The sequence below is a fragment of the Thunnus thynnus genome, chromosome 24 (genome assembly GCF_963924715.1).
Source record: "Thunnus thynnus chromosome 24, fThuThy2.1, whole genome shotgun sequence".
Classification (NCBI taxonomy): Eukaryota; Metazoa; Chordata; class Actinopteri; order Scombriformes; family Scombridae; genus Thunnus; species Thunnus thynnus.
In genome coordinates this window covers 13,670,026-13,688,274 of record NC_089540.1, presented here as the reverse complement: position 1 = coordinate 13,688,274, position 18,249 = coordinate 13,670,026, and the positions used below count along the sequence as shown (strand labels likewise).

The window sequence follows — 18,249 nt, the reverse complement described above, 5'->3', positions numbered from 1 at the left end:
TGTATTTGGTACTCTCTCTCTCTCTCTCTCTCTCTTGCCCTCTTTCTCTCCTGGAGGGGGGTCTGAAGGCAGGGAGAATGCAGAGGTAGAAACAAGGCAGAGAGGGGAAGAGACGAGAGAGCGTGAGAAAAGTGGCACCGGTGTGCAGGTAAGAGCAGATTTTCAGAGACATAGATTGTTGCGTGTCTTTGCATTATATTATATTTGTAGTGACATGTTGAATACGTTTTTTTTAATTCTTCACATTCCTTCATGGCTTAAAGATCAGAACCTCAAGCTGAATTTTGAATGTTTTCATGTCATATAAAACGATGTGGAAGTATGCAGTGTCATTTAGCATTCGAAGAGTCTTGAATGTCATTTCTGCTGAAAAGGCTTTTCTCTTTTTTTGTGTGTGTGTGTGTATTTTGGATGTAGTTTAGTCTGCCCCACACACTCATGGGAAAGTTGCCCCCATGGGAACGGGACAGACAGGGTTCATTTGAGTTGCAGTTTGAGGCTCGGGAGCCTTTCATGACCCGACGAGTAGTGATTTGTGGCAGCAGAGTCGGGGAGAGACCGGGAGCAACTGGTCAACACAGCAGGCAAACACGTGTTTTCTCTCTCAGCGTAACATGCATCTGCTGCTGCACAATCAGGGATAAAGTAGAGCAGTTGGTCGAGCAGAGTGTTTAGAGTATGAGGGGGTTTCTTATTCTTTCTTTGATTCTTTTCCTTTCACTTCCTCTCGCACTTTTTCTTTCTTTCTGACACCTTTGAGAGAGGATGCAGACTGATGATGGCAATCATTCACCTTTGACCTTGAGCTAACACAAGGATGGCAGTTAAACATGAATGGTCAAGAGGTCGCGAGGCTTGTATGTCCTGTCTCCCGCTTAACAGTCAAAACAACAGAAAGGAATGCGGTTTTATTACGGTACCGCATTGAAACCCTTTTTTTACCAACAACTACAACACATTTTTCTCTCCAATTTTTGACATATCATGAAACTGTTTCTCAATTTCGGCATACGTCTCAAGGGATAAAGCTCTACCACTTTCTTCACCTCGCCCAGAAACTCTCTTAAACCGCCAAAAGAGCCCTAACTCATGTCTCCCTCGTGTCTCATAACATGAAGATGTTCTCTGAGAATGATGCTTATGGAACGGCTGGTTTCACTGTAGATCTATCCCTCCTGAAATATTTGTCTATTTCGTCTGTCTCTTCCATGCCTTAATAACATACGTGGTTTCCCTCAGGGCAGTTCATCTTTTGACACATCAGAGAAGTGAAACCTTGGCTACCTAAAGAGATATGTTGCGAAAAGAAATAACATAAATCCTAGAAAAATCACTTTGAGAGGCTCCGAGTAAGATAACTTTGAACTTCCTCTTGTGCAGGCACAAAGTTAGTTTTTTTTTTTTTTTAATGTCATAGATATTGGTTCTCGTGTAGGCTTTCATGAGAGGAGCACACAAACAGAATGTGGGGCTGGGAAACTGTGAAGACTGCAAGATCCCCCAGCTGCGTCAGCTCTTAAGTATGTGAAGTGTTATAAAAGCAGTAGTGACCAAGGAGGATAGCATTTAACATGCAACCACACAAGAGGCCAAGGCCGAATTACTAGAGACTAACTTATTTCTTTCAATAAATGAGGGGGCTAACAAGGAAAAATAAAGAGCCAGTTTAGATTAAAAGGAAATCTTAACACAAGCAAACAGAAACAGTCAGAGTAACACTTTCAAGAAAGGTACAGACACAAGCATAAATTCAGGGTTTCACAGACTTAATTGCTTTCGCGCATCTTGTGTTCAAGTAAGCCTATATTTTATTGCACTTCTCTGTGTGTATACCATTGGTTTTGGCTTGGCGTTGTCTCTTTTTTTCTCGCTTAGCTGTGCTATTAGTGGTCAAATGAGAGAAAGCATCCTGTAGCCAACCCTAATTAAACAGGAACTGATAGGCGAACTTTGTCCGGGACAGACACATCAGAACTGGCTCCATCCAGTAATGATGATAACTTGTTTTTGACTTGCATACAAGCCCAGCCTTTGAAGTGTTAGAAAATTGCACACGTTTTTTTTTTTTTACTACAAATGCAACTGTTTCCCACAAGTGGAAACCTAAGATCTTGCAAATCAGGTGAGTTTTGGTTTTAAGATCTGTGCCAAATGTTAGACCTCTCCCACAACTGAAAGCCCGATTAAATGACCTAACATTTATGATATGCGGTCATGCCCCTCTTGCATAAAACTCCAAGGCTGGATTTCAGATTTGGGGGTTTTCAACCTGTGTCCAAAGTGAGCCACAATTGCACATCTGATATTCATCATTTCCTTGTTTAATGGGGTATTTTGTCGTCTGTAGCTCGCAGTGATTTGGTTGTAACTGTACAAGGAGTGAAGCAGCCAAGCCAGAGCCTGCTCACCACTCACTGTGGCTTGACCATCATCAAATAACTGCTTCCTCAGTGATCCATGGTGTTTGGCCTCTTGCACGTCCACTTTATGAAGTTTCTATGGGCCTCAAACCCAAGATCGGCATGTTGGTTTCGAGGTGAAATAATGTCAGTGCCTTTGTTGGACACAAATCTGAGCTCAATGGCAATCAAAATTCTTGAAATAAGAAGGCAATCCACCATGATGAATCTCATTGTAAATAATCTCTTGTATGTTGTGGTATAGTTTGTCTGAACCATTTAGAGTAGAAGCAAACGTTTGCGCCTGTCGGCCGATTTTTATGCTTATTTATGGCGTGTTAACCATGTGGTAGTGATTTTGTTCTCATGTGAAAAAATATTATCCCCTTCTTGTGCTATCCACAAGATTTAGATGGTGAATTCTTCACAAGAAGACTTGGGAACTTGTCGTTTGTTAGATTTCACGTCATAGGAAAGCGATTCAAAGTATGTTTTTTAGCCCCGTCGTGGTCTTGTCATTTGTTAGACCATCACAGCATGGTTTTTATGCTGTGGGAAGACCCTGTTTGTGTTGAGCTACCGGGTGTTGATGGACACCAGTGGAAACAGCTGGCAGGCGGTATGTTCTACTTTGCAAAAACAATTATTTAGACTTTCTATGTATACACCAGCCTTTTTGCATCCTGTTTGGGTGCAAAAGCCTCGGAAACAGCACTCAGACCTTCATGGGACACTAAAAGTCTAAACTGAAACCCAGATTAAAGGGCATGTTTCTCATAGTTTGGTTCCACATTTAGACATCCACTAAGTAGCTTAGACCCTTGATAAAATAACATGTTTACAGAACAGATTCTCTGTTTTAAAGGATATTAAATCATAAGCTTGAATAATTGATTCTTTTGCAAATGATAGATAGCATTTTAGTGGTAAAACTTTCCCACGTAGTATTCTTTTTTGGCAGCATTTAGCATGAGTAATTTATTTTGCTATTATCTTACAACCACTTGATTTAACTCTCCTTTAAAATTCGACATCAGATATTATTTAACCATTGACATGACACTGCCAGGGTGTTCTCTGCCAACGACACACTGCCATCCAGTCGAACATGGTGTGTTACACACTTGACATGTCAAAACGTCAGAGCAGAAAGCACAGGCTCTGCACCATCACAGCGCTCGGCGGATTTATTAGCCCTCCAAGTAAAACAGAAACCAAGCGATGTATAAATCCCTCCGAAGGGCCCGTTTGAGCTTCAGTCCTTATTTGGCCCCTGTTTGAAAAGTGAAGAATTTACTTTCTCAGGCAAACTGCCATCAACGCGGCAGTGGCTCTTGTGTGGGCAGGAGGAGTGCTTGTGGAATTTTGAGTGTGGTTGGACCAATGGCAGGCTTATTTATTGGAGCCAATGAGATGATTTATGCACAGTGGCAAACACATGCTTTCTTCCATCAGTTAGACTGAAGTAGATGGACTAAGATCAGAGTGATTACTGCTAAGTTAGAGGGGTAAAAGGGCAAATATTTGTGGAAATATTGCAGCTTTTGTAGGTTAAGTGTATGAAAAAGTGACAAGAAAGTGAAAAACTCTACTTCTACCAAAGCTTTAAAACATTTGACAAAGTGCAAACAGAGAATGCAGAGTTTGCTGAGTAAGCCTTACTTATTCTTCCTCGGCAATCATGCACAAAGGATGCTTGTTCCAGCCTGTTTGAAGTGTGTGAGAGTAAGGAGAAAATAGTTCATCACCATCCTGCTTCAACTGCAACGCGTTAACTCATTATACAGCGATTCAACTCAGTGGACCGGGCTCGAGAGTCATGCTTTGATATTCTGCGCTCTCAATTTCCATATAAACCCACTTGAGTACTTGAGCAGCACTTTTGCAGAAATCATTAAAGCTCTCGCTGATCCATGCTCTCAGTATGAGGAGGAGGGAGATCAAGTGAAGAGGAGGGGAAGCTCCATGAAACTGCAGAGACTTACCTGAGACATTTGACCTTTGCTGCGGGTAATTCAACAACGTCCCGTCTCAGCTCACCCCTGTTTGCCCCATAATGAGGCCTCTCAACTGGGTTGGGATTGGGTTGGGGCCTCCCGGTGGCTCACTTGACTCCTTGTTCTAGTTCAGTGGCTTCCCAGACGCCCCTCGTGATTTGATGAGATTATAAGCTCCCCATTTTAAAAGCCTAAAACCCACTTTGACTCTCTTTCGCTCACTGTCGGAGAGTTTTCTTTGCGGTCCGCTGGTCACTTTGCTGGGAAGTGATTGGGGAGGCTCATTGCAGAGGTCAAAGAAAAGGTAGCTATCGTTAGTGAGAACGAGCATAACAATGGACAGTGAGTTACAGTTTCTGTCAGATTAAATCAATTCTGCATTAGATGAAGAACATGTATCCAAAAGGCATTTTGGTGCTGATTCAGGTTATAAAGCAGAAGAAACTGGACAGAAAAATACAAGATATTTGCATTTATATGATGCATATGCAAAAGAATAGATGCACAGATAAAGATAGATAGATATACAGGCCAGGTTCTCTCTTTTTTTCTCAACTTTTCTTGCTATTGAGCAATCTCAAAAAAAACCAAACTGTATGGATCATTTTACAGAGTTTGAGATGGTACAGATGGAGTTGCACAAACAATCGCAGATGGATGAAGTTCAGGTGTTAGCTTGGCGCGGGCAGAAGCGTGTGGCAGGGCCTCTCGGAGATTCCTGCACTTTTATCCGTCTGAGCTGGTAAAAACCACGTGAAGCCTGTATTAGTCTGGCTTCCAGCTGCACCCGCCTTATATGGATGAAGTCAGGGTAGCTGTTGTTCTCTCGCTTTGTTGCACGGTGATGTTTTGAGGATACACTGAGACACGGCGTTTGAAGGAATGTAAGATTGTGTGATTGTGACGTCGTTGTCTGTACTTTCTCTCTGTCTGCTCTACTAAATCTGTGATATGATAACATGTTTGGACACAATGTTCACGGCCTAGTTCTCAAAAGCCATTTTTAAATGTACAAAGATGTTCGTATAAATCAAAGATCTGACCAATAGTGTGGCTTCTCTGGATGTAGATGTACAGTAGCCAAAATGTACAGCCTTTTGACCTTTAGATCTACTGGAAGTAGTCATCATTAAGACATTTGCAGGCATATGCTACAGTACAGCACCTCCTGACAGCTGTACATAAAGGCAGATGCTCTAGCTACAAGAGCCTCAGGGGCCACTGGGACTGCCAATACTGATATATGAATGTCAGCCTTGGCCCCAGGTAGTGAAATTTAGTGAAGAGCATGCATGAGCTGACTCGCTTCTGGCTCCTGGTGAATGCATGCAACCTTCATGGAGTATTGGTTGAAAAGCTCCAGAAGAAGATGAAAGTTGGGGGGGTCTGTGTCCTTGCTAAAAGGCACTTCAGTGGCAGATGTTGATAAGTTATTACTCATCGGAGTTAATTTTGCTAATGAAGACATATTCGTCTTTTTTTTCCTCCCCATGACGGAAATGACACTAAACTGATACCATGCAAAAACTAAAAAGACACTAAATGTCTTCACATTATCATTGATTTAAAAAAAATGAACAAAGTGATCAATGTTGATAGACCAATGTGGAGAAAAGAAGGCTCTGCACACTTATGTCCGATGCATGATTAATGTGTCATGAAATACTTGCGTTTTTTCTCCATATTTGATCTTTTGGCCCTCTAAGCATTATGTTGTCAGCCTAATAGTGTGATCTCCAAGAAACTGACTCCCCAGTACAGTATTTTTGTGCATTTTATGTATAATTGTTATTGGATGCAGCATTTTTCTCTATCTTCTTTTCACCTGAATCTACTTCCCTGTAGCATCAAGCATCAATAGTGTTCACCTTCAGAATCTAGAGTTTCAAAATGATGATTTCACATGTAAACCTATATAAAAACACATATATACACTCAACAATGACTGATATTGGTCTTATATTGAACACTGGATATTAGCCAGTCACCTTGGCCATTGATGGTTTGAGCTACATAAATACAGTACTGTCTGGTGGACTGATGCCATCACATTGCACATCAGCATGCACTGGGTGGAATCTATTCTGCTGCGATGTTATCCAACTACTGTATTCTGATACACTTGATGATGGCATTACAAAGTCAATGAGTCTTTTGTTTTCCCAGAGCAAACTAATTACGGCGGCTTCCTTCCTGCCTGCGTCTGTTGTCTGCTGATAGCGCGCTCTCATCCCGCTGCCCGTAAACATCCGTCAACTCACATCTCACGTTTGGGTACCGGGCACTGCACGCACATGAGTGCATCCATGAAATCCCACGTGCATGTTTATGTTTACACAAAAGTAAATACAATCAAATTGAAGCCACTCAGCAAGACGGAGAGTCCCTGTTTATGCATTGTAATGAGTGATTTGTGGCGCAGAGGGTGATACAGGAGCCACGCTTGCCTGTCATAGATACTATGAGCGAACTGTTTTGAGAACTAAATTAGCCTGTGATGCTCTAACTGCTATTTAAAGATGCTACATGTTGCATTGCAACATCAGGAAATCAATACCGCTCTAATTTTGAGGTGATAGTATAATTAGGAGACAAGTGATACTGTTGCTGGGAGGTCAGGTAGCGGGTACTGGCGCTCGACTCTGCATTTTATAGTACTGGTGTGCCACCCAGCCGCATTTGTGGGCAAATCTACTGTTGTTGCATAAAAATTGCTGCATGGTGCAAAAGTTGGAACAAGCTGCTCTTTTACAATAGCTAAAGCTTCTCCAACAGTTGCAATACAGTATTGCAAGTGTTAGGTTAATGGTAAAATAATTTACATTCTAAGATATCACAGTTATATGACGATAATTTTAAAATATGCAACATTACATCACACTTACAGTTTATTAATATACATCCAGCTATATTTTAAATAGTCATTATATGGTGTTTTATCAGTGAGGAGCAATTTAAAAGAAATACATGAGTGATTATCACCTGATGGTGTATTTGAAAGGTTATCACATTCACAGGCTTACTGTGATATAAAAACAAACAAACAAACAAACAAAAAAAACAAAAACACAAGCAGTTACAGTCAAGGTTCAGTGCTGTTACAAGGCTGTTGTAAAAATACTGCTTTCATGAACTTTAAGTAAAATACGCTAAAAGGATAATAGGTAATCAAGTTAAAGTAGTGCTAGGAGGAAAACAAACATCCTGCAAGCCCATTAAAACCTGGGAAAAGCCTTCCAAACCAATAAGTTTCACCATAAATCCAATTTCCAAGTTTCTACTTCCACATTGAAATGGGGTAGCACGGAAATGTTGCAATTTACAGTTTTACAGAGTATCTCCATCGTCAAGGACAGACATGAAGGTTGACTGCACAACAGTCTTACAGTTGGAAGAAGACAGACAACCTTTAATTCTACACAAGAAGCCTAGTTTGATTTTTCATTTCTGAGTCAAATGTTGACTATGAATCTTGAACGATAGTCTGCTATCAAGCCAAATTCCTGAGTATTTGTACCGTATGACAAGCAAGAGTAACATGGGTGCCATTTAAAGTTTTAATGGCTGGATAGTTCAGAGTTTAAATTAATACATAACAAGATGGTTGTTTTGCAGGCAGACCTTTCTGGTTCGAGTTCTGCGTCCTATCTGATCATTTTAGCAGTTTTAAAACGTTTCCCAACAAATTTATGTTTGAGTCAGACAATGCAGATGACAAACATGGGGCTCAACCGCTTGTTTTTATCCTATGAAGTGTGACATAGTGGAAAACAACATCTGGAACACCTCGACAAACAAACCAGCATGTCAGAATTTGTTTGTTGTCCAAAGAAATGTTCTGTGATGTTGACCCGTAGAAGCACAGCAGAGTGTCCATCATCGTCAGTGCACAACATGGGGAAGCAAAGGAGGAATTATGTTGTTGTTGTTGTTGTCCGTGAAGTCAATTCCTGGCATCTTTTTCCTGATCTCCTACTGTATGTATGTCATGCAAAGTTCTAAATGATGGCAGAAGCTATTAAAGATCGGTGTCCAACCTGTAGTCTGCCATGTTTTTCTGGCTGAACCTCTTGAATCAGATGTGTAAATTAGATTTCTTGCATAATGTTTGACCTGAGTTGTTTTTGAACACAAGTGAAATTGCTTTAGACATGCTCCATGAGGTGCTGTGTGTTGTTTTTGCCCTCTCTCTCGATTCTCTCAGACTGTCTGATGAGCAAAAACATCACGCAGAATGAATTATAGTCATGCATACAGCCATGTGTGGGTTTAATTCAGTAATAAATCTTTTTTTTTTAACAGGAAGCATTCTGTTTGAATGTGAATTTGAGGCCAAATGTGAAATTGTTCTGACATGTTTCCCACACAGAAAAACAGTCAGAGGGGTCTTTTTCCAGTTTATTTCTGTATTGTTGAGGGCGACTTGGGGTTACTCAGCTATTCCTCCCTGTTTCTACAAAAATAAATTCTTGCAGTACTGGTTTTAAAACGTAGTACTTCAGAGATGAGATGATACTCTAATGTGATCTAGCTAAAGGTCAGATATTACAGGATTTAATGCTGCTCTTCTCTCATCATCTCTCTGTTTCTCCACCCGCAGGTCACCACGTCATGTCAAACAACTACCAACTATGAGCTGGTGAGTGTTACATGTGCATGCATGTCTGTATTTGTGAAGTATATGTGTGAATAGGACCATCAAGGAAACATTTAAAGACCTTTTTGACCTTTGAAATCCCTTCCCTAATGCAACAATCCTTCCTGGAATTGTGGCAGAACCGCACACACTGTGAGGTTGCTGCTGGATGTCAAAGGTCAGAGGCGATAACCATAAGAGCTTCCTCCTTTTTTCAGTCTCAATCTTGTCTGTACAACTCAGACAAGACACTTTCTTTGTCCCGTTTCCAGCGGTAGATGTGTAAAGAATATGATGATGATGTTAGGAATTGATGCTGATTCTGATGGTGCTGGATATACTGTACAAAACCCAAACATATATGATTTAAACCTTTACATTTGAGAAGTAGCAGTTGATTGACTAATTAGTTAATGTGCTGTTCATTTCAGCTCAAGTTGACAATCAAACCAAATCAATCAAACTTGTAATTTTGGAAAACTTCTGCCTATTTCAACCAAGCAAACCAAAATGTTTCTGTGAGGACTCAGAAGTATTTTTTGTTTTCTGAGCTGTCACTTTTGTACACATCCATATTTTTTACATTTGACTCTTTACCAGCTTCAAGTAGTTTCATTTCTGTTTCATGCATTAGTTAGTGGAACAGCTGTCCATCAATATTTCATTCAAAAATTGAGTCATCATTGGGCACCTTTTGCTGTTATTGGACAGAAAGAGAAGAGAGCTGCAGGCATTTTCAAGCACACTTTACCTAAATTTGTCATTTTTCAAATGTGAATTCATTAAATACTGAAACACAGTACATTAGGTGTGTAGTTGGACCAGAGACAGAAAGATCTTAAATTAATTATTATATCTGAGTCTTTGGGTTGCTAGAGGAGCTAAGCCATTATTTTCTGTTTATTTTACAGGCTGCTCCTTTACAGGACAGAACAGATTTTTGTACTGCACTCTGTACACTGAGGTCTAAGTCACTTTCTCTCAAATAAGATTGAAATTGGAGTTTTCATCCTCTTCCATGAAGAATGCTTGCTCAGCAAATGCTGGGAAATGATTAGAAAACCAGCAGGAGCAGCAATTTGATCATTCTCATGATTTTGAGTCGATATTTAAACGAAAAGTCAAGTAAAACACTGAAGTTTTTTATATTTTCAAGATTAACCACCAGTGATATGACCAAATTAGGAACATTCCAAGCTACAGTAACTACTTTTTACTTATTTACTTTGGATGCCGGCCTTTTTAAATGACTGCTGCAGCTTGTTAAACAGTCCCCAGTTTTGTTTATAGAGCTCACATCGGCCTGAGACGCTGTACTTAACTCAGTTAAGATATTTTCCTTAATCACTGTCAGGCTGTGTGTGTGTGTGTATGTGTGGACGCACAAACACACTTCCCGTCTCTCTCCGTCACTTACCTTTTTTTGCTTTTTTCTCTGTCCCTGCCTCATTCAATAACAAATGCACAATTTGAGAGAGATTTGATCCTTGAAACAACCTTATGTACCTATAAATTCAGGCAATATGAATAAAGCATTAAATCAGTTCGAAGACAATCACACCACCACCTACAAACCCACCACCATCTAAACCAGAACAAATTCTTCCAGCAACGTTTTTATGACCAAGTAGAGCCTGAAAACCACCACCTCTGGATCGGATACATTTTTACTGTGTTTATTCTCATTTTATGTTGATTAATTATTTGGCTTGTCCTACCACAAAAATGTCATTGTGCAATTCCCTTTTTTAACCAGCACCAAAAATAACATTTTATACACTAAAATACATAAACAGACATTCCAAAAACTGAGATAACAATTCAAGTTAAAAAAACAAGGCCTCAAGGACCACTTACTAGATTTCTTTCACAGCTTTCAGCCACATTTCATTGCCTTCACCTCAGTTGAGGTTGCTCAGTTACTCTTAAAACTTAAATTATTTGAATTTTTGAGCTTTTTTTATTTTTTGTCAAACTACTATTTCCAAGCCAAGAATGAAATTTCGAGCTCAAAAATTCAAGTCTTCTACCAAAAACAGTAACAAATACTTCACAAAAGTGTATTATATCACAAAACAGTCGGGTTCATTTCAGACTTCTTCTTTTTTTTTTACCTCTGTTTTGAGAACAATGATAATAAGTCAGTGGTTCAGGAATAGGATCCCCTTTATCAAGAGGATGAGAGGCATGGTGTGTTCATGTTTGACAGACAAAGTGTGTATAGATCAGAGAGACGGTGAGAGAGAGAGTGTTTTCCTCAAGGTTAATAGAATAGCTTTGTGTGTGTCTGCTGGATCCCTGACAGCCAGACAACACATAGAGAAAGAGAGAGAGAGAGAGAGAGAGAGAGAGGTCTATAAAACATTGTTTTCTCATCTCTCAGCACCACCATGCTGTTTCTCCCTTGGTGTGAAAGAAACAATGAATAACCCGCTGACTCTGTCTCGCTTCTCTCTCTGCAGCCTCCCACTCCTCAGCTGCCATTAAAGCATGTAGATACACCGGTAAGTAACACCTTTCCTTTATTAGTGTTAATGTCAAGGAGACATGATTTAAAAGCTGTTCATTTATACATGCTGTTATTGTTATTGCAGCAAAGGTGCTGGCAATAGCATATTTCAAAAGTATGTGGTCAACTCAGTGTGTGTAATTTTGGGCTGTTTTTCATGGTTTGGGCTACAATGTCCCTTGGTTCCAATAAAGAGATATTGTATTGGTACAGCTTGTGGCAACAGTTTGGGAAAGACCCTTTGTGGTTTCAACATGACAATGACCCCATAAAAAAATGCTTTTCCCACTTTTGTGTGGAAGAACTTGACTATTCTGCACGGAGACCCGACTTCAACCCCATCCAACACCTTTGGGATGAACTGGAACGCAGACTTATGTCTCTATCTGTGACAACATTAAGTAACACAGCGGCCATCATGAAGGATGCTTTATTTGTTGTATTGCCCAAATGCTTTGCTGGGAAAAATTAATTGAGGCACAGGAAGCACTGTGCTTTATATATCTGGTTTCTTTGGAATTCAAAGAAGTACATAGTTACACAGTAAAAATCACAGGGTCAAAATTTACCCAATTTAGGTCAATATAGCATCAACACAATACTATGTTAATGTTATCCAGAGAGCCACTCAAGACAGCGGGTTGTTTTGACCCAGTTTTATTGTTATTTTTTATTTTACTGTTGGGTTATTTACTCGAACTATAGCTTGTTATAATCTACGTTACTCTATTTAAACTTACATGTCATGGTTTGTTATTAATTGTGAATAACTTGTGTATCTTTTGAATGTCATATGCACATTGTTTCATAGAGGAAACAGTACCCTTGTAACAGTTTTTAGCTAAAGCTTGTTGTATGGACCACTGGGTTAAAAGAACAGATTGCTACCCAGTGTTGTATTGTTGCTATATTGATCCAAACTGGGTAAAATTTTGACCCATCTACAGACACTCAAATAAACAAATGAGTCAAATCAAGTCGATATCTTTCAACGTTAGTCTTTATATTGCCAAAGTTCCTCTTTTTGTTACTATACTTCCACCACAGCTCAACAGGGAAACACAAAGAGGGAATTTGATGCTAAAAAGACTGTAAATGTTGCAGGTATCCACTTGATATGACTAACTCAGACTGCTGAAGCCTCATATAAGCTTCAGATAAACTTTTAAATGCATTTTTGCACAAAATGACTGTGTGGACACACTGTGGATTTTGGCCCCCATCACTTACATTGAAAGCACATTTTTTAATCTTTTAATAGCCAGTATGAACAGGAAGAATGATTACAGCGGAGAAAACCTCTTTCATTGTTCATACGGACACCTGACTGTTGTTGACCTATCCTTTAAACACAGTATACTGTCAGCAGGTAGTAAATCATTTTGCACCCCATTCTTTCTTGTCTATGGAGTCTTGAGTGTGTCACCAGAATAATTAAACCTTTTCATTGTTTAATTATAAATAATAATTTTTAAAAAAACCTATAAATTAATTATAATCCAAGATGTTGGCTCCTCCGCCACCACCACCTGTTCCTGTACATGGCAGAAGGTGGCAGCACCATAATACATAACAGCTAGCCAATCAGAGCGAGCTCCTGGTTCTGCTCTGTGGGTTGAACCTCATTTAGTTTTAGGTGGTTCTCTGCTGACATATTTAAATTGAAGAGACTCATCTTTAAATTGAAGCAAACATTACATGAAAACTGTCAAAGTTAATACAGTAAAGATTTTACTGAATATAATAGACACATTAGCAAATTGAATAGCAAAATTCCATCCTTAATATGTGATCTAAAGATGGTACATAATAATGTATAACTAGAAAAAGAATTGGCTTGTTTAATGATTCATTCATATTTCTTTTTACACTGTGTTTTTATGCATAATACTGAATTAATGCATATATTATTATTGTTAAACATAACAAAACAACAACAACATTAATGAATTATAACTAAACAATGCAAAAGTCTACAATTATTCCAGTGGCACACTCCTGACTCCAAACAACCAGGTGGCCTGAGCTAAATGATTTAACCCTCTCCCAGATCTGTGCCAGTGTAAAGAAATATTTCGTACATACCTTACAAAATGAGAAAAGCTGCCGTGACATCTGTTGCTGCCAGTACACTGCAAATTGTGTCTCGTCCGTGCCAGAAATCGCTGCCAAGGCCTGGCCCGAGACTAGGCATGCATGTTTAGCTTGACATTGCTAAACCATGAAGGGTGTCGGTGAGGGCAGTGGCTTTCCAAAAAGGCAAGATTCCAGAAAAATGAAAGAGAGAGGGGGAACCACTAATAATGCAGAAAGAAAACAGTTTATTTAAGCCAGCAGTCACAAAGGCAAAAATTTGTTAGCTTGTTTAAAATGCTTTTAGATCACACTGTAAACAAGTCCCATTTTTCATGAAACCAGAAGCAACATTTATTCAAAAGATAAAAGCAGCACTGATGTCTTTTTTCTTTTGTGAGTCACGATAACGAGTCAGTGTTTGCGTCAGACGTCGCCTCAGTGTTTAGATCGGCAGCAGAGGTTCGGCGATGACTCATAGTCGAGATTATAAACACAGATTGGTCTGTGTACACCAGGCTGTATGAAGATTAATTCACATTCTGTGCATTTATACAGAGAAAGAGAGAAGAGGGAGGTGAACAGAGCGGGTTTGTGTTGGGTTGACAGCAAATAAGTGGTGAGGGTGATGAGGCAGACAAGCACGGAAATGAGACTGAATAATGTCTTCATTAATGCAGTAAAAGAACAGGTAGGCTACTATATATAATTTGGCATAAATATGAGTGTGTGGAACATACTGAGCACATGGATAAACAGAGAAAATACGAGATTTGTGCCGCAGGAGCTGTGGGGTTGGGTTTTTTTTTATTAGAATCCATTATAGCTGCTGCAAAACTAGCAAAGCAAGCAAGAAATATAGTAAATGGACTGCATTTATACAGTGTTTTTACCTAAAGCACTTTATAATTTGCCTCTCATTTACAGGCAAACTCACAGTAAATGCATGACAGGATTAACCTCCTCCCACGGGGCAAATGTTTGTTGTTGGGACCCTACTGACCCCCACTATACATGATAGTACTCTTTCATTTCATTTCCAATCATTTTTTTAAGCAAAAATGCCAAAAATTAACTGGTTCTGGCTTCTAAAATGTGAATGTTTGCCATTTTTCACAGTTTTCAATGATAGTAAACTCAACATCTTTGGGTTTTTGACTGTTGGTCAGACAAAACAAATAATTTGAATATATTAATTTGGGTTTCAGGGAATCATTTTTGGCATTTTTCACTATATACACATATTGATAATGAATTGTTGCAGCCTTACAACAATATAAAATAAAACAATTAAAGTCTTAAAACTAGATTTTGACACAGGCCTCCTCTATTAAACCACTGCCACAAGATAGAGGATCTGCCATAGTTAATACTTTGCCTCATTGGAGCAAAAACAGATTAGCAATTAATCAAATGATATAGACCTACCTGATATGAAGTAAACCTGGGCGTGGGGCCCCTGAGCATTGTCCTCTTTGTCCAGTTGGTAATCCAGCCATGAGTAATCGGAGTTCAGTGTCTTGCTCAAGAACAGTTTGATGTATGATCAGGATCGGAGCCAGTAGAATGTACAAAAAGCAAAACAATGGATTAATAGTTGACATAAGTAGCAACATCCTCTTTGGTATCCACAAACAACAGGATTTATGGGAAATGTGGGTGTAATTATGAGAAACTCTAGCACTAAATATATCCACACGGAGGCTACTAATTGTCTTGACCATAGTCCTGTTCTTTTACTTTAATTATAGGAAGTTGTCACAAACAATTTGACATTGATATATTGGTGTTTAGGAATAAATGCAACACATGGACATAGCCCCTTTGAGTTTTAACCAGACTGTTCATATTAAAATTGGTTGCACCCTCAACTGGGATGCTGAAAATTGTTTTCTTTAACCGAAAAAAAAAAAATCTTTGTTGTGGTTGTTACCTCTAATGAAAGCGTTTCTCTCGATGTCCCATAGGTTGCTTTCTTTTCATTGATTACATCCATACATAAAAAGGATATAATTCATTTTTTTATTGTTATCCTGACATCCTCTGTTTTCTATCTTGATTCTTAACTTCAAGAATCGCCATCATATGGGGTTTTTAATATATATATGTGTGTGTATGTGTGTGTGTGTGTGTGTGTGTGTGTGAGTGTATTGTATGGACAGACGGGGGGAAGTGGTGATGGAGTGGTTTTTGGTTAGTTCATATAAGACACATCCATGGTGGTTTTCAGTCAAAACGTCCCATCATGACCATAATTGAGTCAGTGTGGGACCTGTCGGGATCATCCAAGTGCACTATGGGTGTTTGTTTTAAATCAGTTCCTGGCTCGGGGAGAAGATAGAAAGTGAGTAGATACATGCTTATAAGCTCCAGACGCTGTAAATCAAAAATACTCATGCGAGACAAAGGAAGATACATTTGTATGAAAACACAAAGCACATAAAGACAAAAATGGTTTCATCCATTTTCATAACAGCTGCAACAATCAACTATTTTACTCCTAAAACCAACAGATATCAGATATGTATTATGTTTTTTGGAAATCTATTGCTCCATGTGGCAGACTATATTCTTGAGGGTAATTAAGGTCAAACACATGTGCAGCAGACAAGCACATACATACTGTAAATTCAGGAAACATACAGTACACAAACACATGGCACAGACACATGGCACTTGTCTCGACTCCCTTTTTGGGAGTCGAGACAAGAGAAACGGGGAGGAGAGTCAGAAATAATGAGAGATAATGAGAGCGAGGGAGGAGTAGTTCCAGAGAACAGAAAGTGGGCGGGAGGGAGAGGACGAGCGAAAAACAGGAGAAAGAGGGGAGAAAACGGTCGAGAGGGAAAGAGGAGAAGGAAGATGCATCATCATATATTACATAATCGCTGATCAAGTTTGGCACAAATAGCGTGGAATGTAGCATCTTTTCCATCATGAGGATTGAATTGGAGCTGCTTGGAGATTAAGCTTGTGATCACCTGAACGATGCTCCATGATTTAAAAATCAGAATGACACTGGATGTACAATCCCAAGTTTTGCCTGGAATTTCAAAGCTGATAAACTAGACCTTCATTTTTTTAATTTTAATATTGAAACAGTAAATCATAGAGAGAGCCATGCCTTTCGGTAGCTCCATTCGAAGGCGTTTGTCTTGCCTGCGTTTATCCTGGAGGTGGAGCACTGGGTACCTGTTCAACAAGGTAGGCCACTCCCACACAGGAAGTCCAAAACAAAGTTTATACCACCGAGGTGCTGTCCTGCATAAAATTATTTTTTTAGTTGACAAAACCATCTTATAAGGTCCATTAATAGCTGTTCAGGAGTTGTTGATAATATCGCATAATCTCTCTCAGCAGATGGATTTGTGATTTAGAACTTTTTCATGGTATACGTGTTAAACTTTGCAACAAATTCCTACTTTTTGAGCTTCCTAAGCTATATTTCTTTAAAGAATAAGGCTAGTTTTATGCTATATACTGTAGGTTTCCTTTAATTATGACTTGGATGTTGACCTGAATGCTATTTACAAGTCAGAAACTGGTAACTATGGTACTGAAGATGAGAATTGTTAAAAACATGTCACAAATATATAGTGTGATTTTTAAAAACAACTCCTGAAACAGCTGAGCACAGCCAAAATTTTACAGGAGTTAGGAGTGTTTCTATTGGGATTATTTTCAGTGGCGTATTAATACACATTTGGAGCTCTAGTTAGGATTTATGGCACTAGGATGATGTATATGATTGATTCAAAATAAACTACAATTCCCACGTTCAACCTAGTGCAACAGGGCAACAAGTGAGCACTCTCATAAGAAAAGCTCATGTAAATGGACAAACGGTAAGCTCCACTTAAGACGCCGCATTGACTTTCACGAGGCATTCATGCACCCAAGTAGCTACAAGACTCGTTCCTGTGATGTGAAATGTACCGGCGTAACACCCCCGAAGCCCCATGCGAACAGGCTGTTTCATTTTGCAAACACCAATGTGCGCGGCGGTCCGCCTAGCATCTGGTTCCTGTCAAATCACTGAGAATTATGCTTCCCATTTTGGCTCTTTGGGGGTGGGATTAGCTTCATCTGTGAGAAGCCACTCGGCAGCAACATGAAGAGCTTTGGGTGCTGTGTGTTTAACCTTGTACCATGATTAGAGACCCTTATTGCCAACATCCCTGTTTTACCCCTCGACCAGTAGAGTAAAAAAGCTGAACGCTCACTCTTAATGACGCCGTGGGAAGAAAAGTAGAGAATTTCACTGAGGATGTCTGTGATGATAAACTCAGCTGTTGCGCTATCTTTTTTGGATGGCTTCATCCTTTCAGTGGCAGCTGAGTCATACAGACATGTTCTCCCCTGGGCCGACAAACAGTAAGTAGAAGAGCCAACTCTAGCATCTATTATGCAGTGATTCCTCAACAGTACACCATATTTAGTAACGTTTTCCCTCTGCAGTCCTGTGACAGGGAAACAGACTGACTTCCACTCTTTCCTCAGTAAATAACTAGATACGAGACAGGATAATTAAAGTGCGAGCTGACGTCCTGACAAGACCTGAGTCAAGAGTGTTTTTGTCCTGGAACAAACTCATGTATTGTGATTTTTTTTTTTCTCCTACGTATTCTCCTTCCT

At 39.5% G+C, this 18,249-nt stretch overlaps 1 protein-coding gene across 9 annotated transcripts in view; it reads left to right on the top strand.

Moving 5' to 3' along the window:
- The window catches only part of tns1a (tensin 1a), a 98,775-nt gene that overhangs the window by 38,854 nt on the left and 41,672 nt on the right, over positions 1-18,249 (top strand). For 8 of the 9 annotated variants that reach the window (XM_067583600.1, XM_067583597.1, XM_067583598.1 and 5 more), the window contains exons 4-5: positions 8,997-9,035; positions 11,495-11,536. In XM_067583600.1, the coding sequence (XP_067439701.1) occupies positions 8,997-9,035; positions 11,495-11,536 (81 nt within the window). Of the gene's footprint in view, positions 1-6; positions 149-8,996; positions 9,036-11,494; positions 11,537-18,249 lie in introns of those variants that run through there. The other variant, XM_067583599.1, reaches the window with a different exon arrangement.